Source organism: Paralichthys olivaceus, chromosome 6, assembly GCF_024713975.1.
Source record: "Paralichthys olivaceus isolate ysfri-2021 chromosome 6, ASM2471397v2, whole genome shotgun sequence".
Taxonomy (NCBI): Eukaryota; Metazoa; Chordata; class Actinopteri; order Pleuronectiformes; family Paralichthyidae; genus Paralichthys; species Paralichthys olivaceus.
Genome location: NC_091098.1, coordinates 5,941,359 through 5,965,562, shown reverse-complemented (window position 1 = coordinate 5,965,562; position 24,204 = coordinate 5,941,359). Strand labels below are relative to the sequence as shown.

At 43.4% G+C, this 24,204-nt stretch overlaps 2 protein-coding genes across 8 annotated transcripts in view; one reads left to right on the top strand and one right to left on the bottom strand.

Annotated features, from left to right (window-relative positions):
• tns2a (tensin 2a) overlaps positions 1-14,329 on the top strand; it is a 54,181-nt gene extending 39,852 nt beyond the window's left edge. For 5 of the 7 annotated variants that reach the window (XM_020089288.2, XM_020089291.2, XM_020089289.2 and 2 more), the window contains 16 exons: positions 1,071-1,131; positions 1,541-1,616; positions 1,918-2,047; positions 5,129-5,194; positions 5,300-5,416; positions 5,572-7,131; positions 7,351-7,528; positions 7,829-8,994; positions 9,115-9,243; positions 9,405-9,500; positions 9,837-9,914; positions 10,133-10,210; positions 10,514-10,682; positions 10,882-10,950; positions 11,252-11,281; positions 11,575-14,329. In XM_020089288.2, coding sequence (XP_019944847.2) covers positions 1,071-1,131; positions 1,541-1,616; positions 1,918-2,047; positions 5,129-5,194; positions 5,300-5,416; positions 5,572-7,131; positions 7,351-7,528; positions 7,829-8,994; positions 9,115-9,243; positions 9,405-9,500; positions 9,837-9,914; positions 10,133-10,210; positions 10,514-10,682; positions 10,882-10,950; positions 11,252-11,281; positions 11,575-11,713 — 4,142 coding nt within the window. In that variant the 3' untranslated portion in view covers positions 11,714-14,329. The remainder of the gene's footprint in view (positions 1-1,070; positions 1,132-1,540; positions 1,617-1,917; positions 2,048-5,128; positions 5,195-5,299; positions 5,417-5,571; positions 7,132-7,350; positions 7,529-7,828; positions 8,995-9,114; positions 9,244-9,404; positions 9,501-9,836; positions 9,915-10,132; positions 10,211-10,513; positions 10,683-10,881; positions 10,951-11,251; positions 11,282-11,574) is intronic. The other 2 variants (XM_069526982.1, XM_020089290.2) reach the window with 2 other exon arrangements.
• Positions 14,330-15,547: 1,218 nt separating this feature from the next.
• Positions 15,548-24,204, bottom strand: tmem106c (transmembrane protein 106C). Its single transcript, XM_020089457.2, has 7 exons — positions 23,462-24,204; positions 22,829-22,892; positions 20,497-20,656; positions 19,341-19,481; positions 18,539-18,588; positions 17,890-17,943; positions 15,548-17,132 (listed from the first exon to the last, which is right to left on the bottom strand). The coding sequence occupies exons 1-7, from the start codon at positions 23,673-23,675 to the stop codon at positions 16,964-16,966; spliced, it is 852 nt and encodes a 283-aa protein (XP_019945016.2). The 5' UTR covers positions 23,676-24,204; the 3' UTR covers positions 15,548-16,963.

Genomic DNA, 24,204 nt, shown 5'->3' with positions numbered 1-24,204 from the left:
GCTCTGGAGCTACTTCAGAATGATTCCGTTCTCCTCAAACAGTTCTGCAATATACTCTCACTGTTTTACTATGTGCAGAGCTTTATAAACAGTCTATGGTGCAGAATGTTGGAAAACTTTGTGTTCATCCTATCTGGTTTATCTGCAGTTGAGATTTTACAGTCGATGTTTGTCATAAAATGAAACTGATTTAGCTTTATTAGAAGTCAATAAGATATGTGTTCCTTAATGAGTATTGTTTAGGTTTACATGAAAAATGCGTCAAGTTCATGTTTCACCTGCAAGTACAACCTTGGTGACTGACAGCTGATCCAGCTGTGCCATCAGAGGACGCAAGACTTTTGCAGGGGAAAAATGACATAAAAACATCAGAGAGTGTCATATGCGAGGGATCCATCTCCCAGGATGAACAGAAGTGCAATAGATGTGTGTAACAAAACAGTATTTACAACATTCATGAGAAAGACATTGTCTAATATAAATTGAAAGGCGTATCAATAGTTCAAGTTTTTATACAAAAGAAAAAGCCTGACGGAGATGAAGGGGGCAGCAGTGACAGTTGTAATGATAGAACTTTTGCCAATAATGATAGTATATGTGAGTAGGCATAATCTAGTTGTTCTCATAATCCACGATCAGATGCCAGCATGATTCACGATGTGGCAGTGATCCTGGATTCGATAAAGCACAAGGATAAAGCACAACGACTCTGGGGAAGAGGTCAAGTCAGTTTCCGTCTCAGACACAAGTGAGGGAAACTGTGCAGCTATGGACTTGAGATGTCCCTGGAGCTCTGTTTTCCTCTCTGATCTTCCTGTATGCAGATAAAATGTGTACGCAATGTGATGTTTGTCTTGGCGTGGTGCTGTGACGGGCTTCCCTCCTGAACCAGCTCACTGCCGCCCTCATAGTCGGCCACGTTCATCCCCCTCCTCCTCCTACACACTCTCGCCTGTTTATCTTTAATCAGATGATCAGGTCCAGGAGGAGGCGGTGGCAGTCAGCACATTCCTCCACATTCCTCACCATGTCTTAATTTCTGCCTCGTCTCCCTCCCTCTCTCTCTGCAGGTTACTTCCCCTTCTTGAAGATCTACCAGGCCATGCAGTTGGTCTACACTTCAGGGATATAGTGAGTCTCTCTCGCTGTCATATGGCCAACTGATAGTAGAGATAAGCAAAGGACTGTTTTTCTTTCATGAGCTGAGGTTTCAGCCTCGTCACAGAGTAATTAAATAGATGGGATTGAATCAAATTAAACAAAGGACGTCTTTCTTCTTCAATCCAGCTTTTAACTCATGTCTTCCAGCTTTTATTGTTGTGAATACAGACACAGTCAAGTTAAAACATGATCAGAATGGTGCTATAAAGGATCCTTCACACAAATGACATGTTCCCAGTATTTGCAACATCACAGTCGTCTGTGACATCATGCAAACAAATCAACTAATCGATTTTTCAAGGCGCAGCAGTCTGCCTGCATTCCTTGTATGTTTTCAGTTTTCTGACAGACTTGTTTGTGTGCTCTGTGCTGTCGGCAGCGACCTTCAAGGCACCGGAGGCAGGCGGCTGTGCGTGACCATCGAACCAGCACTTCTGCTAAAGGGTGATATCATGGTGAGTCAGGCGAGAAGGAAATGACAAACAGAAACCCTGACATGGGTGGGGGTCTTAATAATGCCTTCATAATTTCAAACAGGGAGATCCTTACAAAGTAGGGCTACATTCACTGCAAAGAGTTTTTTCACTTTGTTAACAAGAAATCACAATTTGTCTTGTTTAGTGCACTCTGTCATTTCTAAGTTGTAGGCGACTCATTTTGGAACTGAAAGCCTTTAATTTACTCTCCCAACCTTTCATTATCCCACACGCATTTTGATCCGTGCCTCTCTTCTCCCATCTCTGCCGCCCTCTGCAGGTCAAATGCTACCACAGGCGAGTCCAGAGTGCAGACAGAGACACGGTGTTCAGGCTGCAGTTCCACACCTGCACCATCCACGGATCCCAACTGTGGTTTGGCAAAGGGGAGCTGGATGTAGCTTGTATCGGTACGTTTGTTTAGGTTGTAGAAAAAAGATTTAGAAATACAGGGGATAGGGGGTATGGCGGTGGGACAGAGGTTGATGGTGTCTTTTTTTGTCAAGGGGGTAACTTAGAGAAGTCAAAACAAGCCACACATTTTTTAAATCCTGTACATTCTCTGTATTGCAGTACTACTAACATGTCCTTTTAAGAGAAATCTATTAATTTAGGTATATGATTCGTACAATCATCTGCAGTTCTTCTCAGCCCAACAGAGCTTTGGAGCATCTTTCAGCTCAATGTTTTGGTTCGGCTGTTTTTGTTCACGCCTCAAGTCTAATTGGTGTTGGATGTACGGGCAGCTGACAACGACAGACAGACAACTGTGGCAATAAGCAAGTGAACACAGTGAAAAATTCAGCAGATAAAAAGCCAGATCGTTTTCTTAGAAACTAGTGGAGACAAAAAACAGATTTGGACTTACATTTTCTCACAAAATCCTTTATTTCCTTAAATTCAAGGATCACAAGTTTAAGTTCAATCAATCTATCAATCAACACACTTTTATGTGTACAGCCCAGATTCACAAATCACAGTTTGCCTCATAGGACTGAATAAGGTGCAACATCTTCTGCCCTTAACCCTTGACTAGAGTAAGCAAACACCAAAAAAATAACTCTAGTAGGAAAAAAAACTCCAGAGAGAGTCCCATGTGAGGGATCCTTCTCCAGGACGGACAGAAGTGGAACAGATGCTGCTTGAAAAAGAGCAACAAAGAAATAATATTTACAGCACTGATGAGAAAAGACAGCATCTAACATACTTAGGTATCAGCCATAGTCTTCAGTTAATACAAAATGCTGCTGCACATTTTATCACTGGAACAAAAGGACATGACTGTCACGCACAGGACTTGGAGGAAGGACTCGGACACGAGAACGGAGGGCAGATTACAAAACTTACAAACGAAAATCCTACCTTCCTCCGGAGAGGAAATAAAATACAAACATTAACCAAAAAAACAAAACTCCAACAACGAGGGATAAGAGATAAAGTAGTAAGAAAAAGATATATCTCCTCCTAAGAGGGAAACACTATGAACATAAACTAAAATAAAACTCCTACAACAAGGGACAATACTTCTAATATATATATAAACAAAAATCTCCTCCGTAGAGGGACAAGATCTAAAGATAATTAAATGACACAAACAAAAGGAGCTGTGAAAACTAAGACACAAAAAGCCAACAAAATACACTCAACAAGGCAACTGACTGTTAGTATGATTCTAAGATGAGAGGCTGGTGGCACTTGACGAAGGGACAAGACACACTGGCACAGGACACAGGGGAGACGCAGACTATAAGCACATGGAGGTAATGGGAAACAGGTGAGCGTAATCAGGATCGGGGAAGACAATCAGACCGAGTCACATGAGGAAGGGCAAGTGACCTGAAACGAGTGTTACTTTTCAAAATAAAACAGGAAATCACAATACAAACATGGAGACGAGACAAAAACCTAACTTGATCTTACTGTGGTGAGACAATGACCACATCACTCCTGTGCTTTCCTCCCTCCACTGGCTCACTGTTAAATGTATATTGATTTCTTTTGCTCAATTTCAAGGACTTAAATTTCCTTGTTGCAACCAAATATCTTTCAGATTAATTAAGCGGCGATGTGCCCTCTCGCCCGCTACCATCCGCTGAAGGAGCTGTGCTGGTTACTTCCAGGTCTCATCTTGTCACAAAGGATGACTGAGCCTTTGCTATCAAAGTCTCCACATTACAGGATACACTCCCCATTGAACTTAGAAACAACAATTATCTAGCTTCTTTTAAATCTCTGAAAACATTTTACACACCACAAGGTGTGTAACACAATATTCTTTTTGAAAGCTTTATAAAAATAATTGACAATTGGCTCTGATTTACACTGACTAATCTTTCCATAAGCTTCCATTGCTTTGGTCTCATTTTTAAAATTATTCTTTGTAACATTAAGTGCTGTATAAACAGCTTATTTATTGACGATTATTGTTATTATTATTATTATTATTAGGGATCGTCACCGTCTTGTCCTATGTTCTCAAATAATTCTGTTAACTCTATCACTGTGGTAAATTCTAAAACATAAAGTAATCTTATCACCAAGTTCTGAGGAGACATCCACCATAAACTTAATCTAGCAGTCATACCAGACCAAGTAAGGCTTTAGCCACGGTGTGTGTTGAAGTGAGCGAGGCTGCTTTTCATTCCTTATAAGTTCAACTATTTATTTGTGAGAGGAAAACTGGGTTGATTGCTTTTTACATACATTGTCTTCTTTCAGTGTACTAGAACAAATTTAGTGTTTATTGCTCCCTAAAGTGGATTTTGCTTCTTTTTTTTTTACTTTTAAATGGTCATTCAGGATTAAGTTGTTAATGGTGGGATTATCACCACACCATACTATTGGATGTAATAGCAGCTCTATATATTGGCATTGTGGGAACGTATTCACAGTGGTTTGGGCCCATAATACCGCGGTTGAATAAATCTCTAAATAATAGCATCATAATCCAAATCTTGGACATAATAACAGCTCTCTGGAGGCGAGTATAGTGAAAATGAGTTGTACTGTATTCTGGAGCCTCTAACTATCCCTCTGAGAGTGAAGCAAGCCTAGTGAGCCCTGGTGTGTTCCTTAAGTCCATAATGAATATGCTCATTACTTCATTTCCTTCCACAGTTTCACTTTCTCTGAAATGACAGAACCCATGTGTAGCTGAGAATGTGGTCTTCAGTCCACAAAATGAAGTGTTGCTAACGTACATAAACACACCATTGTGGCTTCATGCGACTGGAAACACATCTGTGGAAGGTATTAGTGGATTTGATATATTGCAGCAGAATGAGAAACAGTGTGATTCCATTATGGGGTTCCCCACATCACTGGTATGTTTTTATAAATCCAGGTCTCGTGTGGAGATTGCATTTGTATTTGTCGGATGTAATGCAGAGAGAATTCTAAGCTTTTTATGTTACCTAAAAAAAAAGGTACTTCAGGAGAATTTTAACAAATTAAACATATTTATTTATCTGTTTTTCTTTCTCTGTCCCCAGATGAGCGTTTCCCATCAGATGCCACAGTAGAGTTTGTCTTCTCCTCTGGACCAGAGAGGATTAAAGGTCGGTTCGCCAAACTTTTTGTATTTAGTATGAGTAAGAGTCAAAGTGCTCTGCTTGGCTCAAAACAGGTGCAGATGAATGAAAATGAAATGTGTTTTTCCTCAGGCCGTGAGTACCAGAAGAACGACCCGGCTGTCACAGTCGACTACAACACTGCTGACCCAGTAGTTCGCTGGGATTCCTATGAGAACTTTAACCAGCGATACCAGGACAGTCTGGAGGGTAACACACCACCTGTTTTCTTTAAATCCCACTTCTTGAAATAAGGTGTTTCTAATGGTGGAAAAAACCTTTCTTTAGTCATGTTCAACTGGCTCAAAATCGTCTTTTTTTATGGCTGATGAGTTCTTAGACCTGATCTGATCTTTTTGTCTCAGATATAGCCCACACCAGGGGTCCTCTAGATGGCAGTCTTTACGCTCAGATAAAGAAGCGTCGAGGGCCAGGCTCTGGCTCTCTCACCTCCACTAATGGCAGCAGCCCAGGAGCAGGTCTTCCTGACGATAGACCTGATCATCTCATCAGTCAAGGTTCTGACTCCGCCCTCTCAGGCCATTCCCTCCATTTGAACCAATCATCTGTCCATCCTGACTGCCAAGAGGAGCCTGTTCGTCCACCACCTCCAACCAGACAGGAGCGAGAGGAGCTTGAACGTCTTCTTGGTGGCATAGAGGGAAACCGAGATGGGGAGCGAGAGACCGCCATCCTGGATGATGGAGATTCCCTGCCCTCTGAGAGAACCGGAACACTGGGGCTCAGTCGGTCGTGTTCCTGCCGAGATGGGTACCGGTCCCAGCGCTGTGCCGAGCCTGGCTGCGACCGTACTCTCCTCATGCCTAACGGTTACTGCCTCGACCGTGCCCCTGGCACCAACGGGCACCACGGGGCGACTCCTTCTGCCAGCCCCAACCCAGCTGCTCCTCCTTCACACATGGATCTGTGCCAGCACTACAGTCCCCACTCCCACCAGTCCCTCCCCCCTCCAGATTTGGTGTGGGACCGCCAGAGCGGCCCATCTCACTACCTGCACCGGTCCTGCTCAGAGACCCCCTCATCCAGACATATGTGCCCATACCCATCACCAGACCTTACCCCCCACGCTCACAACCCCCCACATCACCACCCTCTGTCTGCCCCGGGTCACCTTTGCTGTCGAGAAGATGACTACGGCCCTTACCATCACCCTCCCCCACCTCACAGCCACCACCATGCCCATGCACACCACCCAAAATCCTCCACCAGCCCCAACTACCATGATATCATGCTGCTGGATGGTCTGCCTCCCCCTGGCTGCCCATGCAGAGACTGCGCTATCAGGCGAGAAGACTTTCACAGCATGAGGCTGGACAGAGGTGACAGCTTCCACTGGGACAGAGAGGCAGAGCTTCAGCACAGGGAGGTGGGGCTTAGGAGAGCCAGGGAGACAGAGTTACCCAGAGGGTCAGAGCTCCACTGGGAGAGGGATCCTGGACCCAGACGAGGCAGAGAGCTGTCCCTCCACTGGGAGCGAGACAGGGAGGCTGAGCTGCAGTGGGAGAGGGACAGAGAGGCTGAATATTGGCACAGGAGAGCCACTGTAGCCTCCTATGGCCCACAGGGTCACGATCTGCCAGCCTTCACATTTGACCCTTTGCCATCGGGTCACCCTGCGTATCCAGAGGCATCGAGGTCTCACGCTCATTCTCACCTGGATCTGAAGTACAGCAGCAGCAGCAGTGGTTACCAGACACCCAGGCAGGTCTGCCCCTGCTCGCCTTACCAGCCTTCGCCGTCTGAAAGCAGGGGCTACGCCTCGGGATACCAGTCTGAGTCCACATCCCCGCTGCCTCCTGCTTCCTCCATGACGGGGCCCTGCAGCCATAGCAACGGACCAGAGCATAACCACAACCATCACCATCCAGACTCACAGCAGTCATACAGCTCTGACTCACACACTGGTGAGTCACATTAAAACACAGAAATGTGTTTTCTCGTGATTGGAAACAGGAGTTAATAAATTATCCGAAATCAACAATAGCATCCACAGAAAACATTTGCTTACCTAGACAGATTCTTAACACATGACTCACAAACTGCCTCCTCTCACCAGTCACCAGCCTCAGCTGATACTCTGTCAACTTTTGTAAATGTGGCCCATTGTTCTTGTTCTTTCTCAGATGGCCTTCGTAGCTCTGGTGAGAGTGTGGGCTGGAGGGACCACATTACCCATGGGTCCTTTAAGAGGGGCCAGAGAAATGGCCACAGAGAAGGTCATGCTGCGTGCTCCACGCCGTCTGACATGTCTGGACCGCCCACTCCTGTCCACACCAGCAGCCCTCTGCGCACAGTGGAAAGGTAATTCTCCTTCACTATGTAAGAGAGTTTTATCAAGAATAAAACATTTGACATGTGACTTTTAGGATAAGGCAACAGTTGGAGAAATTAGGATTGGACAAATGGGCGCTTTTATTATTATTTTGCAGCTGGCTCTTCTTCTACACACACACCTGCGTGCTGTCATTATTCAACAGTTTGATTTCTTGCATATCGCTCAATCCTAGAACCCCTAATTAGTTCATGATAATAAAGATTAGGAAGTAGGTTGGAGTATAAATGTCTAGAAATGTCAGTAATCCTCATGGTTGTCTGTTTAAGCCCAAGTCCAGGAGGGAGGGAGTATGAGATCCGGACCACAGACATCATCAGCAGTGACTACGAGGCTTCTCAGCCCCAGGACAGACGCTACGGAGCTGATAAAGTTGTTCAGGAATCCCTTGAATCCCTGGAAAGCCAAAAAAGTATCACAGAGCCATCATCCACCAAAGACACGCAGTCACACACAAATACACCCACACAAACAGAACCCCACAACCACTGCAAAGCACAAACAAACCCGTCCCCTATGACTCCCCACCAGCAGCACTGTAGCCCAGATGTGCCTTCAGCTTCTTCCTTTGACTCTGGGACACCGTCCACGTCAAACCAGGGACACTGTCAGACTCCTTCATCCCCTGTTCATGCTTCACCTGCACCAGAGACACACCCCCAACCCAGCCCACTCACACTGCAGACCCCCCACCCTTCAGAGGCCGCTGCTCTGCCCTCCACCATGGCACATGCAGTGTCCCAGCCTCAGACCCAAGACAATGGCTCTGCCGGATCGACCCCAGCCGAGGTCAACGGCTCATCTCCAACCAGAGAATCTCACCCAGACGCCCCAAAACCGACCAACACTCATCAGTCATCATCGCCCCAGCCTGCATCCAGCAGCATGGAAGGTTCCCCTGTCTCCGACACCCCAGTTCCGGGCTTCGCCACGCTGGGCAGGAGGCTAATGTTGAGTGGGCCTGACCCTCAACACCAGAACCACATCCAGCAGCAGCACGGACCCCCGCATCAGCACTACCCAGCCATGGAGCACGGCACCGCTCTGGACACCAACAAGAGGCACTGCTACTCCGCTCACTCCCCACAGCTTCACCCATCCTCCTATTTCAACTACTCCACCATCTCCATCCCCCTTCCTCATCCCCAACCACCTTTGCCAGAGAAGCGCCATCCACCCGCCCAGGCAGGTTCACCCTCCGACGGAGCGGGGACTCTGAGGCCAGCTGTGGGCCACGTGCCTCCCTCTGCTGCCAGCACCACCCAGCACCAGCACCATGTCACGTTCTCTCCCACTGTGGGAGAAATAGCACCCCCTGCAGGCGACAATGATGGAGTGGCCTCTGTGGAGACTGAGAATGCAAATAGGGTCAGTGTGAAGTTTGTCCAGGATAGTTCGAGGTTCTGGTACAAGCCAGGTATCTCCAGAGAGCAAGGTAGGTCTGAAAGGGTGAAGTGTACTTTAGGTACTTTCTCCTAACCACAGCAAAATATTGGAAATATTGATAATGACAGAACATAACGTTGCCTATTATTTTGCTTGTGCTTGTCTGTAGCAATCGCAGCCCTGAAGGAGAGAGAGCCAGGAACGTTCCTGATCAGGGACAGTAACTCGTTCCAGGGGGCCTATGGTTTGGCCCTGAAGGTGGCTACACCTCCTGCCAATGTCAACCACAGCAGCAAGGGTAAAATTCACTGTTTATCATATTCACATGTTTATTTCTTCTCTTTAGAAACAGCAGCACAACGTAGCCACCAGACATTCGACTCTTTCAGCAGTTGCAGTTTGTCATTGGTAGAAGATAATATTTTGCAGCTTGCTAACAGTGAATCTCTCCTGTTCCAGTGAGCGACCCGCTGGAGCAGCTGGTCAGACACTTCCTCATAGAGACAGGTCCTCGAGGAGTCAAGATTAAAGGATGTCAGAATGAGCCCTACTTTGGTAAGATGACCTGCTTCCAGCTTCAGGGCAACTTTTAATGACTGCGTTTCAGGAAAATAGAAATATCAAAGAAAAGAAAAGGAAAAAGAGGTGAAGTAAGATATGTCTTAGTTCCACATCAGTGAAATTGTTATCATATTGCAGCAGTAAGAGTCATATCAAAATACTGTCAGAGCATCAGTAAAAAAGTGCTGATGAAATTAACATGCATAATAAATATAAAGACATAAAAATTGTATTTCAACAGGATAAATAGATTAACTAGAGTGTGAGTAGAAGTTAATGGAGGCACAGGAGAGACAATTATGTTTATACACTGTTATCTGTGGTTCACAGGGAGTCTGTCTGCGCTGGTCTACCAACACTCCATCACACCCATTTATTTGCCATGTGCTCTGAAGATCCCAGAGAAAGGTGAGTGAAAAAAAGGAGGAAAAAGAACTGATCTTTTTTTTTTGTTTACTGTTTTGCTGATAAAATTTCAGACTATTACAATTTCCTAAAGCCCAAAGTGACATCTGTTTTTTTCTCTGAAAAAACTACAAGTTATTCTTTTAACAATCTGAGCTCCTCATTACAGGGAATGCACTTTATTCGTCTTTAGCTGATTTGATTTGTCTGCATGTTGTCAGATCTGGTAGGAGAGGTGCAGGAGGTTCAGCCAGTGAGTAACGTCAGCACGGCGGCTGACCTGCTGAAACAAGGAGCAGGTGAGTTTCTCCATCCATGTCACTTTACTATGGTCGCCATCATTCATCGACTATCTGCAGCTCAATTAGCATATTGAGCATATACTGCACATATACAACATGCACCTAATACCTCTACTTATATTACTAGAAATTAAATAATAGAAAAAGATTAAATAAAGGTAGAAATATTTCTGCAATGAATTACTCTGACATACAAGAACCGATGTGAATTTAACTTGAAAGTCGTGGTCCTCCATGCTCACACGCAGCAGCCAGACTGCTGGTCATTGGTCAACAAGTTCCCCTCTCTCTCTCCCTCAGCCTGTAACGTCCTCTACCTGAACTCAGTGGAAACCGAGTCTCTGACCGGCCCCCAGGCCATCGCCAAGGCAACGGATGCTACACTGGGTCGTAACCCGCGTCCTGCTGCCACTGTTGTACAGTTTAAGGTGACGTCGCAGGGCATCACGCTCACTGACAGCCAGCGCAGGTAAGAGACTTCCCCTTGGATCAATACTTAACAAGGTGTTATGTTACCCAAGACAATACCCATATATCTAATATCCAGACTTGACTCATCAGTGATAGAGCCCAGAGCATTCATATTATTGTTTTTGCAATGACTGAGTTAGCCCGTAAAAAGATTTCTCACATTTCATTCTACATGCAATGCATCTTACTGCCTCTAGGGTTTTCTTCAGGAGACATTACCCAGTGAACAGCGTCACCTTCAGCAGCGTCGACCCCAAAGACAGGAGGTGAGAGACCAGTGTCCTGTTTGATTCTCGTAGCTGCAGTTGGAACCATAACTAACCTAGAATGTCACCATCAACCCGGTCAATCATTCATTGCTCTCCTGACCGTTCACTGGATTTGTTGCTGTGAGCTGTTGCATGTGTTTCTTCAGTGCATTTGTTTTTACCATGAATATGTGCGAGCGTGCATGAGAGACGTCAACTCATCGCGTGGCATGTCGGCTGCGGCTGCACCAGCTTGCCCGGCGTCTCTTGCCTGTGTGTGTATGTCTGAGTCCGGTTTCTCTCTCTCTCTCGGCTTTAGGTGGACTAACTCAGACAACACCACTGTTAAGTAAGTGCTCTGATTGTGTTTGGTGCCTCAGAGAAAGTGTCTGCATGTGTGTCTAAAAAAAAAGGGTGTAGACGTTCACCCCTGCCTGAGAAGTCATGGATATTAAAGCCTGTGCATGGCATCAGATTGTGTGTGAGCCTTGCTAAGAATCATCCAGCAAATACGATTGAATAATGAAAACAAGTTCAACATTTATCCACTGTAGCTCACTGTGTAGGCTGTTACAAACAGACAGTATCTTACTCAACAAACTCAAAATACGCTTCACTTCTTCTTTCTCTTTCCCCTCTCAGGGTGTTTGGTTTTGTGGCGAAGAAGCCCGGCAGCGTGGCAGAGAACGTCTGTCACGTATTTGCAGAGCTGGACCCCGAACAACCCGCCTTGGCCATTGTCAACTTTATCAACAAGGTCATGTTGTCGCAGCGGCGGTAGACAAAGACAGGAAAGGAGACGCGGAGCATACAAGCAGAGACATGCAGCATGAAGTATTAACAGAAAGTTTTACTGGACAGTGTCAGTGCTTGTGTTCGCTCAGTTTCAGGCCGTGACGCTAATCTCTGTCCATCAGGTGATGACGTGACCAAGATTTTCTTATTGATCTGTGTAAATATGTTCAGAAGGCAATAGGAAATCTTAGTCCATGATCCCAACTGATGGTTTTTTTCATGTGTTACTTTGCCACTTTGTCACACACACACACACACACACACCTCTACAAAAATATACTGTAACACATTTTTGGAATTTTCTAATATAAGCTGTTTTCGGACAAAAACTCCGGACTTTCTCCGGAGTTTGAGTTTTCAACACAAACAACGCAGCAGGAGATCCTTCACTCAGACGCGTTCAGGTGAGGCGTGGTGCAGCAGGCAGAACGTAACGCATCATTTCTGCTGCGGAGATCATGTTTTAGTTTGCAGCACATCTTCGTCAAGTCTTCTGCGTGTGTGGCATCTTTTTCAACCTGAGATATAGTTTTTTTTCTTTCCTCCCTAGAGGATGTCGTGCTGTTCTCTCACATGGGTTCATTCTCTGGAGTTATTACTGGGGAGAAAGTCCGCAGCCTCTGACTCGGACATTTGCGATTTCACATACAGCCACTCCAGAGAATGTCAGGAGATTATCCGGAGTTCAGTGCATGTCTGGGAGCAGCTATTGTCAAGTATTATTGGATGCAGAAAATAAACAAAATGAAACGGTTTTCTATCAAAGCCATGGTGTGTAGTGTTACAACTCCTCCAATGATGAGGAAACTTCAGTAAGAGTAAAAACCATCTCCATCTAACAGGGACCTGTATCATGACGACAGATCAGTTGATCAACCTGCTACGTTTGGTGTTTTCTGGTTTCATGACGCTGGAGGAGCTTACGCTGTGAATAAGTAAGAAACAAAGACGCTCCTCCAGAACTTGTCTGAGGAGCAACACACTTTTTATTTCAGCATTAAATTAAACTCCAACAGACATGGGTGCAATTGTAGCTGCATATTAACTCTGCTCACCATTAAAACTAACCTTTGTGGTCAGACTTGTTATCTGTCATTAAAAAGTCCAGTGTAGTTCTGTTTTCCACAGATTAAAATTGAATTACGATTTTACTGTAGGAAACTAAAACAGTCATTGGGGACTACTGAACATGGTGGAAATGCCAGTCACATTTGAACAGGCCTGTATATCAGCTTCTTATTCAGTTTATGAATATATTTTCGTTTTTTAGTGGCTGAATAACATTGTGTGCCACTAACTTGTCCCATATTAACTTGATTATGCATGTGATTGGCTCGTTTAGAGAACACTGCCTCTTCCACATTACTATGCTCAAAGCTGATTAAGTAAAGCGAGAGTTAACTGAACCAGTCTCACTGAAGCCAAGGACGATAAGACAAGATGTTCGTTTATCGATCAGAGTTGACAAGGAAATATGTAGCGGAAATAAAAATAAGAATAGAAACAGAAACTGGAATAAAGAAGATAAGAACTGAAATACTAACGTGTGATTGGGCAATTTGTGCAAAATCTTTCTGGGATTTGTAAAAGAATAACAGAGACTTCATGATACAGGCTCCTGGTAAATGATGGTTGAATACAGCTTTGGATGGAAGTGATTCAAGCAGCCTCTATGTGTGTGTGTGTGTGTGTGTTACGACTGAGGTGTGAGGTTCGACACTTAGACCTGATTACTGCCTTTCAGAAAAACAGCAGGTGTTTATATTTTGTATTGTTTCAATAAAAGTGACCAAAGGCCTGATGGTGTAATTTAGTTTCTATATCATGAGATGTTCATACATATGTACAGCACACTCTACGACCACACCGCCGCCCCTCACTTTAATCGATCATTGCATAATCGACAATCATGTTTGGGTTTTCTTCCCTCTCACATATATACTCTGTAATCGGAGCGAGCGAGAGACAAACAGTAACTCTCTGATGAAAGTAAACAGGAACGTGAGCTTTTTAAACTCTGAACGAGGTTGTGTGCGAGGCAGTGGTGAGTGATGAGGGCGTTCAGGCGAACACGTTGGGTTTTAAGGTTTTGTTACGTCCACTTTTAAAGAAACGCATGTGTAACGGGGAAAAAGCTTGACGGGAAAGGACGTACAGTGTTGAGGCACGCCGTGTTCATTCACTGCTTCACATCCATTACGTAAATCTGTTTTTGAATTTCAAAAGGTGATTCACATATACAGCGTGTTAGAAAGACAGTGGCCTAAAGACAAACTGTACTTAACCAAAGACAAAGCACTCTTGTATTAATAAGCTTTTTATCCAGCTATATTTTTGTACTTATTGCTTCATGTATTTTTACTATGCATTTATTTAGTGTGTTGCCTCGTTTGGTAGAAAAACACTACTTGTATTACAGCGTTAATATATTGTGGTCTGTTTTCTTGTCGATCTCTATATTATGTAGTAATATATTTTCACATGCAGCTATAGGACAGTGTATGAGACATACAAAGGAAAACATGTGGTTTGAAAAGAATAATTATGCTATTTTGTATGCAAAAACCATGAAGAATAGAAATAAAATGATGTGGTACCAGAAGTGCCTTTGGGTCTGTGGTTATTTTAGCCTAATGAACTTTTGACAATTATTTTACTAATTAATCAATTTACTAATTATGTCACTGCTTAACTTTTCAGAGGGACATAAGTGCTGTGCTGCTTATATGCCTTCAACACCCAATGGAGTTTAAGTCTACATCCATTTTTCTTATCATATGAGGTCACTGTGACCTTTAACCACTGAATTCTAATCAGTTTATCTTTGAGTCCAAGAGACAACTGGTCAAAATCTGAAGACATTTCCCAAAGGGAAAGATATTCTGAGGCAACCAAGAGCTTTGACCTTTAAGCAGCCAATTATAATCAGCTAATGTGTGAGTCCATTCTTAAGATAATGGTTTCACAAGGCAAAAGGTTTTTGTGCAGTCACATTGACCTTTGAACTATGACCTACAAATTCTCATCAGGTCATCCTTGAGTGCAAGTGAATGTTTGTGCCAGATGTAATGAAACTCCCTTTGGGTTTTGCTGATGTACAGTATCACACGTTCACCAGAACATGAGGTCCCTGTGATCTTGAAGTGAAAGTTTGTACCAAATTTGAACAAATTCGCTGTAGGTGGTTCTTAGCTGTTTGGTTCACGAGACCAAACATGTTTTGTAAAGTGCCAGTGACCTTAAAGGTTCAGTGTGTAGAATTTTGTGATATCGAGTGTTGAAGTTGCATGTTACAGCTGAACACCCCTCACCTCACCCTCTCCTTCCAAACATGAAAAAGACCCTGTGGTAGCTTCAGTTGTCATAAAAACTCAAAAGGTATTTAGTTTGTTCAGTCTGGACTAATGTAAAAAACATGGCGGCCTCTGTAGAGAGGACCCCCTCCATGTAAATATAAAGTATTTAAATATAAAGGGTATTTTCTGGGGTAAAGAAAACTACAATTCATACAATTTAGATGAAACGAACTAGTGAAAACATCATGAGGATTAATCTACATTAAATTTCTGAATATAGATCCCTTTCACCTAAGTTTAAATGTTTTGTTTAGTTTATAATGCAAAGATATTCAGTTTACAATTAAATTAAACAGAGAAAAGCAGTAGATCCTCCTTTTAAGAAACATGGACAGTTCGCCATTTTTGTAAGAGAAATAACTGGAAATATCACTTGATCATTATTCAGGGCATCTGCTGATTCATTTCCTGTTGAGGTGGATGAGAAAAAGAAACAAAAACAAAAACAAATTCTAAAACACTGATGTTGATTATTAATTTTATTAATTCACAAATCCCTTTAATATCTTTTTTAAACTACAATCAAGCACATTTTTAAAAACCCTCGTAAAATCAGTCATAAATTTACAAACAGTCCCTTAAAAAAAAAGATCAATTCCCTATTTCTCAGTTATTCCGTTTCCATGGTGACATGAGCCTTGTGAGAAGTGACTGTATACAGAGCCGATACTGTAGCAGAGGTGTTTTAATGATGAACAGTTTCAGTCAACATCTATCAAACAGCAGCTCTGAGGACACTGTATGCAGATGAGGTTTGCTGGGGCAATTATATATTTGTGTTCAAATTGTTCTTTCTGTAGCTTCACCAGGATCGAAAATCACGTCACCACATGAGCTTCACTGACACCTGAGATTAAATCTAGTCTCAGAAAAGTATTGCTCACCTTGACCCTGAATCTAAAAAATCATTATGCTTAGCCATTGAGCTCAAAGGGCACTGAGGAATAACTTCAAACTCATTTCACTTTAAAAAACATCCTTGATATGTTCAATGTCAACCTCAGAAACAGTTAAATAACACAACAAAAAAAATCAACATATGAGCGTAACAGTATTTTAAAGGTGCAGAAAAAAATCGCTAAATGATCCCTCGCATTGAATCCAAAACTGAAGCAGCAGCTCAACTCCTTCTGTCCTTTTTTAAAGGAAAGTCAGCAGCCTTAGCTTGACAGTGTTATGGCACTAACAGTCTTTCAAGCGACGATGAAGGACGCTCTCCCTGTGTTACAGCAGCAGACGGACAAAACACTGAGTGTTCATTAAAGCTGTGGCACTTCACTAGAACTTCATTTGTGAATGTTATTCCCTTTAATAGAGAAGGGCTTTCTCTGACATTTCACCAGGGCCGCAGAGCGCTTGTACGCAACGGCGCATGCCATTTCTGCAAGTGGAACACGTATCTCTATATATCGACGCGTTAGCAAAGCTGCCCTTTTCATAAACCTCTATTTCACACGAGTCCAGGCAATCATCAGCTCCATTAACACTCGTAAAAACCAGAAGAGTTTGCGGTGGCAGGAAATATCCCAACTCCACAAATTAAAGCCATACTGACATGTTAGGGAAAAAGGTCATCAAGGCTGGATTTTCAATCTGTGATGCCTAACAACCACAACAATACCACACGTCTGTTCCCTAGGGGCTGTCTGAGGAAAACAAATGTGCAGTCAGAAATAAAACTTCACAAAACCTTCCCTTGACACGTCCTTGTTATTGAGGAAACGGCGTCATCATTCAGTGGCACAAGTAAACAGCGGCTTTGTGTTACCTGCTCTGGGTGAGCTTGGTAGAAAGCATCGTGCAGTATTTCTGCTGTTCGTGGTTTTACATTCTGGAGTTTACACAAACACCTCCTGAGATGCAGTCCAGGGCTGCTCCACTCACAGCATAGGGCCGCTTAAGGATGCGGCAGCTGAGCCGGTGGAGGAGAGAAGCCCGAGCTGCTTGGCTCTCTGGTGGCGTGTGGTGTTGGAACCACAGTCTATGTAGCGATAGGCCTCCAGGCTGTTCTGGGATGTTCGCACCATGTATGAGGTTTTCACTGACGTTCTGAAAACAAGGCGAGAGGACAGAGGGGTAAAGAGCGGGCGGCTGCACACGATGCTGCCTGTAGGTACGTCACTGTTCCTACAGACTGCATGATGTCAAGTTTTCCAATAGCTGTCCTGATAGTCAGCAGGGGAAACAGCAGCTGCAGCTCCAGTCCATTATTTTTATTTTGTCTGAACTGCAAAGACAGAATTATGGCAAGTACATTTTAGATCTATATGGATGCAGAATCACTGAGGAAGCCGCATTATGGGATAACACTGCTGTCACAGTTAATGTGAAAAAAGAAAACTGCTCAACTACCTCTTTTCTGTAGGCAGATATAGTAAGGTTATGATGGTGCACCAGTCCAAGCACATTTACACTTTAGCGTTCCTGTTGCGTGCTGCTTTCTACTTCTGCTCTGCTACATTCTTCTTTTTTTGTTCATGGAATGTGCGTAAGTGTACAAGTGGATTGTTTTGTGGTGTCAAATAGTTTTGGATAGCACTGAAATGACCAAAATAAACTTAACAGTTCTGGAAGTTTAACATTGTAGTTTTTAATCCACTATATTTACCTGACAGCTAAGATTGCTTCTCTGTTGTTTTAATTGAGTTAAAATGTGTAATGAAGGACTGATATTTTTAACACTGATGCATCAGTACTTTTACTTTAGTGAAATATCTGGATACTTTTTCCAGACATGTGATCATAAAAGTAAAAACACAACAGAAGAAACATGGACAAAAAGAAATAAGAGACAAAAGTGACTTACTGCACAAATATGACGATGTTGTGGACCTTGATGCTGGGCATGGTGCAGAAGGCACTGAAAAGCAGAAACGGTTTTATGTTGTTAAATCGTGCTGCTAATGTTTGGGCAGCCCTGTAAACTTACTCTTCAGCAGATATACAGAGTACCTAAATCACTGTCCTGTAAAAACATTAGTCCTCTCATTTTCTCTTTGGGGAATTCACATGTGGTTTTAATGTTTATGCAAAAAGTGTTTTAGGTTTACAGCTTTTAAACATCAGAGTCTGTTTACTTGTGGAAGAGTTGTATTACTTCTTAGGTGGTTCATCTCAGTTTGCATCTAAGATTGCAACTGTATAATGTAGGAAAAGATGTGTTACAACTGGAGGTGTGGATGCTGTGTGTGTGGGTGTTCAGGAGGGAGGGGCGGTCTAACCCAAGATGCTATTGAGCTGCATTATGGGAAATGTAGGATCCTGTGTATCTGGAGCTTGAGCCATACTGGGGACTTCAGTTGACTAAATCACTGAAGGATCAATGAAAATTCACTCTACAGACACATTTGCAAGACTACACCATCACTACTAGGTCATTGTTTGAAAACAACACTGGCGTCCACACCACATGACACCAATAACTTGTTGAGCTTAGTTGGAGAACCATCACTTACTAGACATAGGGTGTGCTGCTTCCAATCTCCACACTGACGGTGTAGTTTACCTGCAGGACATTGAGAAGTTACACAACAGCAAAAGCTCAAATCTGGGGCAGGGGGAGGTCACTTAATGACAAACAGATATCCTATACGCAGCAAGATACTGGAATGAGATAATGTATTAACTCTTACAAACTCTACACATTCCATTACATGTGCATGTTGATAAATGCACCTCTGAAGATCAGCATATAACAGTTATTTAAATAATATTTTTTATGGTCAGCAAAGTTCATGAAAATAGTAAAACCAAGATGCGTCATGCGACAATCTTCCCAGCTACTTTAAATCTGAATAAACTGGTGATTTGTTGACAGTAAAGGGAATAAGAAAAGAAACAAACCAAATCTGACTCTGACATTTGTGTCCTCACATACAGGCTTTAACTGTCATGAGATAATCTGGAGTTAAGAGCAGGTCTAAAAGCAGCTTTAGTGACACTGTGTGTTGCTCTTGAACTAATGTCTTCATGCGTTTAACATTGAGCAGGAGAGTTTGTACAGTTTGTGCTGGGAGCTTGTTTTTAAAAAGGGTAATGAAACAGAGAATGACATCCTCTAGCAGACACACCTACAACCTGTTTAAAATATGACTCATTTGTTTGCATTCTCAACTCTGTAACAGTACGCCCTAATTTCAACGTAGCTCTGGTGATAATATTTACTATACAGACAATATTTACTGAGAAGACACATATTCGAAATATATAAAAGCTACTGTATGACAATGTGAAGTGAATGAGTACATCTTCCCGTACCTGACGCTGACCCAGTGGCAGGATGGTGGTGGCGTTGTCTAGCTGCTGTAGTCCAATCACTGTTTTCATGTAGAGGACCTGGCAGCTCACGCTCTGCACCAGCACCGAGAAGAAGTTTGGGTTGCTGAAGTTCAGTGTGCTCTGAGAAAAACACAGTGAAATACAAGAGAAATGCTTTTGTTCATATGAAACACCATACCCTTCGCCACTCTCACAACATGGACATCTAATACATCACTACACCTTCACACCTCACCGATTCCAAATACCTCTTATTTTTAGTTTTATACTAGATATTTTAATAATTTGTTAATAGTTCTGACTGTTTGCCATGGACAAGAATGAAAATTAACCCCTACTGTCTTGTAACTGTGCAACTGTCTGCCCGTCCGTCCCATTTTCTGTGTGGAGTTCGCATTTTGTCCCTGTGTCTGTGTGGGTTTTCTCCAGTTTCCTCCCAAGGTCCAAAAAAATGCAGATTGAATTGTTATGTTAGACCCTAAATTTGACCGTAGGTGTGAATGTGAGTATGAAAGGTTGTTTGTCTCTTTGTGTTGGCCCTGTGATACGCTGGCACCCCACTATTAGCTGGGATTGGCTCCAGCTCCCCCCAAGACCCTCGAGAGGATCAGTGGTATAGGTGCCATCTGGTGGATGTTATAAGAGTTGGACTAATGAGGAAAATCTCACACATAGAGAAGAGCATTGATGTGTGCAAGCTTGAACACATGATGAAATTGTGACAGTAGAGAAAATATAGCAGACAAAATATCAATTACTACTAATTAACTGCTACAATTACTGCTAATAATATATTTCCCAGACTCTGAGGTTGCATTTTAAAATAACAACAGCCCAAAACCCATCAATTTTAATTTTACTATCACACATGACAGAGAAAAGCCACCAATTTGTGAATGTGGTCCGGGTCGTCTCTACGGAGGTCGTCATGTTTTTTTTACATTAGTCCGAATAGGACAAACTAAACCCCTTTTGAGTTTTTATGACAAATGGTTCTAACTCAACTACCACAGGTTCTCTTTCATGTTTGGAAGGGGAAGGTGAGGTGTCTTTAGCTGCAACATGTAATTGCAACTGTAATTCAGTGAATGTGTTACACTGTGGTGTGCTGCTGCAGGATGAAGAGAAGACCTACCGTCATGTTCATCAGGACCTTCTTATTGGTGTGGTCAAATTGAACAGTCACTGAGCGTATCCCATCATCCACCACGACCACCAAGCGAGGGAAGAGGAAGAAGGCAACCAGTGAAGATGCCAGGAGACACAGCACAACTGACAAGACCACGTACAGCTTCCTACAACGGAAACAGAAAGGGAATATAGAGAGAGATTCAGTTCCAAGAAAGAGATATTCTTCACATTACATTTGATTAAGCTGACAATACAATAAGTGCATCAACCATGAGGGTACAAACCCAGAACAACAAGAATCAAGTAAGAACAATTTGCTCCGAAAAAGCCAAACTACAAAGTGCTACATGTAAGTGCAACTGAACCATTTATTTTTCTTCACCAAGGTGTAGTCGGAAGAAATGTGTCTTCAGTCTGTGGCGGATGTGTAGACTTCCTGCTGTGCTGATGTCAATAGGGAGCTCGTTCCACCATTTAGGAGCCAGGACAGCAAACAGTCGTGATCTTGTTGAGTGACTAGCTTGTAGTGAGGGAGCAGCAACCCGATTGGCAGATGCAGATATACGTACAATGTAGAGAAAATGTGAATCGTCCTGGTTTTCTGAATTTACTGGACATAAAATGTGATCTGACTTCATCTAAGTCACAAGCGAAGACGGATACAATGCATTTACTGTCCTAAAGAGCAGCTTCTTCCAAGACAGATTCTTACGATGTCTGGACATTTTTCGGACTTTGCCTTTCACAAATGAAGAACACAGCAGGAGATTGTCCGAGTCAGATGTGTTCACAACAACAGAAACATTTCCGCAATATTCAGGTAAGGTGTGGCACCTGAGTCGAACATGTAGGATGCAGGACATAATGTATAAATTCTGCTGCTGAAATCACATGTTTTTGTTAACAGCATACCGACACCAGTACCTCCCCTGATAGTCAAAAGCTCTTGAATCTTGTGATCTTCATCTCTGTCTTTGACATGTGCGTCACCTCTTTTTCATTCCGAGATATTAGTATTCCATCTGTTTTTTTTTTTTGTTCTGTCTGTTGTGTGTTAATTTCAGGAGAATATCCAGAGATCAGTGCATGTCTGAAAGCAGCATTTGATACTTGAATAAGCTTGGGAAGTCATTTTCCCCTTGTTGATATTGAGCTGCACAGTGCACAGGAGAAGGAGACCCAGCAAATCCTGATGTTGCCTTCTATTAATTTTTTTCAATGATTTTTTCATGTTGGCATGCCCCTCCCTCTTTATATCACGTTACATAGTGCTGCGTGTTCTACCCAAACAATTCAACCTTAGTTCCATGAGTCCACAAAACATTTTGGTGTTGAGTGGCACAATGCAAACTTTGTTGAACTTAAAGCAGCAGTTTCCTGTGTGGTGTCCTGTCATGGAACTCCTGCTCCCTGACATGGTAAACTTAGTCCTTAAAGCTCTTACTCTTTTCTCACCTCATTGAGAGTCTATGTGGTGTGTTTGAACTAGTCTGAGCTGCCATGTCTAGTCTTGCTGCTTTTCTTTTATTACCTCAGCCAAGGAGGTGATGATTTCAACTACTCTGACATTTTGGTGGGGATCCAGATCAGACGCTGATCCAGGGTTGTTTTTTTCCTCTTCACATTCTAAAGCAGTGCAAGATAGGACATTTTTTGCGACTTTTTCCTTGATTTCTCAAAGAACAATACATTGATCTTGATCCCCAAAAAAATCTGGCATATTATGGGGAGTGATATTTATGAGTGTGAGCAATTTTGGGCAGATTCAAATACAAACCAGAACTTATATGGTTTCATCTGTTGGGCCTTGGCTGAGGTGTGTGCTCTACAGAGTGTCTTTCTAATTTATACAGAACTTGTCTGACTGACAGACAGATGACTAAACTCTTCGTGTCTCAATTGGGTCTTCTGAGATCTCTCTTTTAGGAGGTATGGTTCACACCAGCAGATGTTTGTTGTGGGCAGAAAATTCTAAATGTGATGATTGTTTATTTAAGTTGAAGTAGCTCTAACACACACAGGTCACAATCTTGTTTCATTGACCAGACTCCAGATTTATTAACTACTGACTACAGTTAGTTATTTTGATGTAATTAGCTCAGGGGTTCAAATATTGACCGTAACTCTTTTAATTATCATGCATCAGATGCATTAAATGTTGAAAACAACAACACAATGCCTTGTGTGTTATTAGTTTGATTAGATTAGAGATTGTGTTTGTTCATAATTGTAACTCAGATAAAGATATGACCACATTTTGAAGGAAAATTAAACATAAATGCAGATTAAAAAGTGTTCCATTACTTTTGCTTACCACTGTGTTACTAGATACTCACGTTCTTTGGGGCTGCAGTCTCTGGTCACTGTACGGGATCAGTGCAACCAGTTCATTGACTTGATCTATCAGGAGGGAGATAACAGGTCAGGTGTTTCCACTCACAATACGTGTGCACGAGTGTGTGTTTCAGCAAGTCACACTGCTTGCACAAACTCTTTGTCACTGCAGCAGTTTAAATGACAGGCCGGGCACATTAAACATGAACTGAAGCATGAAGGCGACTGTAAACATTTGTGCTATTTACTGTACAAGCTGTTTGCACATAATCAAACAGAGAGAGCGTGGTCTCACCAAATAATCTGTACACCAAAGACTCAGTGTAAAGACTCAGTGAAAACACTATATATTCAGTATTTCAATGCATTCTCACTCATGATTTAAGACAGGGGTTCACAAAGGGGGTTCAGGAACCCCCAAGGGTCCTTGAGGGGTCCCAAGCAAAGAGGGGAGTATTTTTTTTTACTGCATGTTAGAATGTTTGACTGCGTTGGTCCCTCGTGTGCTTCCTGTATTAAGACATGCACATGTTGTCGAACAGAAGCCCAGGATCAGTTAAGGGTCCTCGAAGAAGAGAAAATGAAACTCGTCACTCAGTCTATGTCTGTCGCTCCCATGGTCTCCACTCACTCACCTGACGGGATTCGTCCGGTGCCCTGACATGTCGGACACGTTATGCTGTCCCTCCCGGTGAACTCCACGTACGGGAACTGGGCAATGTCCTCCCGCCTGACGAGCCCGTCCAGAGAGTCATCATCGGAGTCCCTGTCCTCCCCCCGCCGTCCAGAGCTCTGGCTCTCCGGGAGCAGCGACAAGCTGCTGCCGCTTCGCGACCACCGCGTTCCCATGGCGCCGCCTCACCCCGCCGGGCAGAGCCAGAGTCTCCACCGTTGACTTTACGAACAGTAATCGAGCCCGTGTGCTGACTACGACCCGCTCAGCCCGAAGACAGGAGTTGAGGCAGACTGACCCAGGAGCAGCAGGACGCAGAACAACACGGGTTCGTGTCAAAGCAGCTGACACACGCAGACTGTGACCGCTCGCTCCAACTGTCCGGAGCGTGAACGTCGCTCTGAGCTAGCGCGGGCTAGTTTGCTAACAAGTGTTCAACAAGTTAGCAGTTAGCTACCACCGGCTGTGTGCGGCGTTAGTTAGCTTCATCCAACAAACTTTACTCACGTCTCTCACACAAAGTGAATCCACGCTCCCATCACACGGTCCTGTTTATTTACACAGCGCTCATCATGACCGACATGACCGACGGTCTGTGGCTCATCCTGTAAAACTGCGGCTCACGTCGCTGCTGTCACACCACCACACAGACCGAGGTGCTGCCTTCAAGTGCCCTGCGTACCGCCACCGCCAGTCCACCATCCG

Excerpts from the sequence above, each read along its gene's own strand:
- tmem106c (XM_020089457.2), bottom strand. The coding sequence starts at position 23,675 with ATGGGAACGCGGTGGTCGCGAAGCGGCAGCAGCTTGTCGCTGCTCCCG. Across the intron at positions 22,893-23,461 it reads CACCGGACGAATCCCGTCAG|ATCAAGTCAATGAACTGGTT; the intron begins GTGAGTGAGTGG and ends CCCTCCTGATAG. Across the intron at positions 17,133-17,889 it reads AACATCGTCATATTTGTGCA|AACGTCAGTGAAAACCTCAT; the intron begins GTAAGTCACTTT and ends CCTTGTTTTCAG.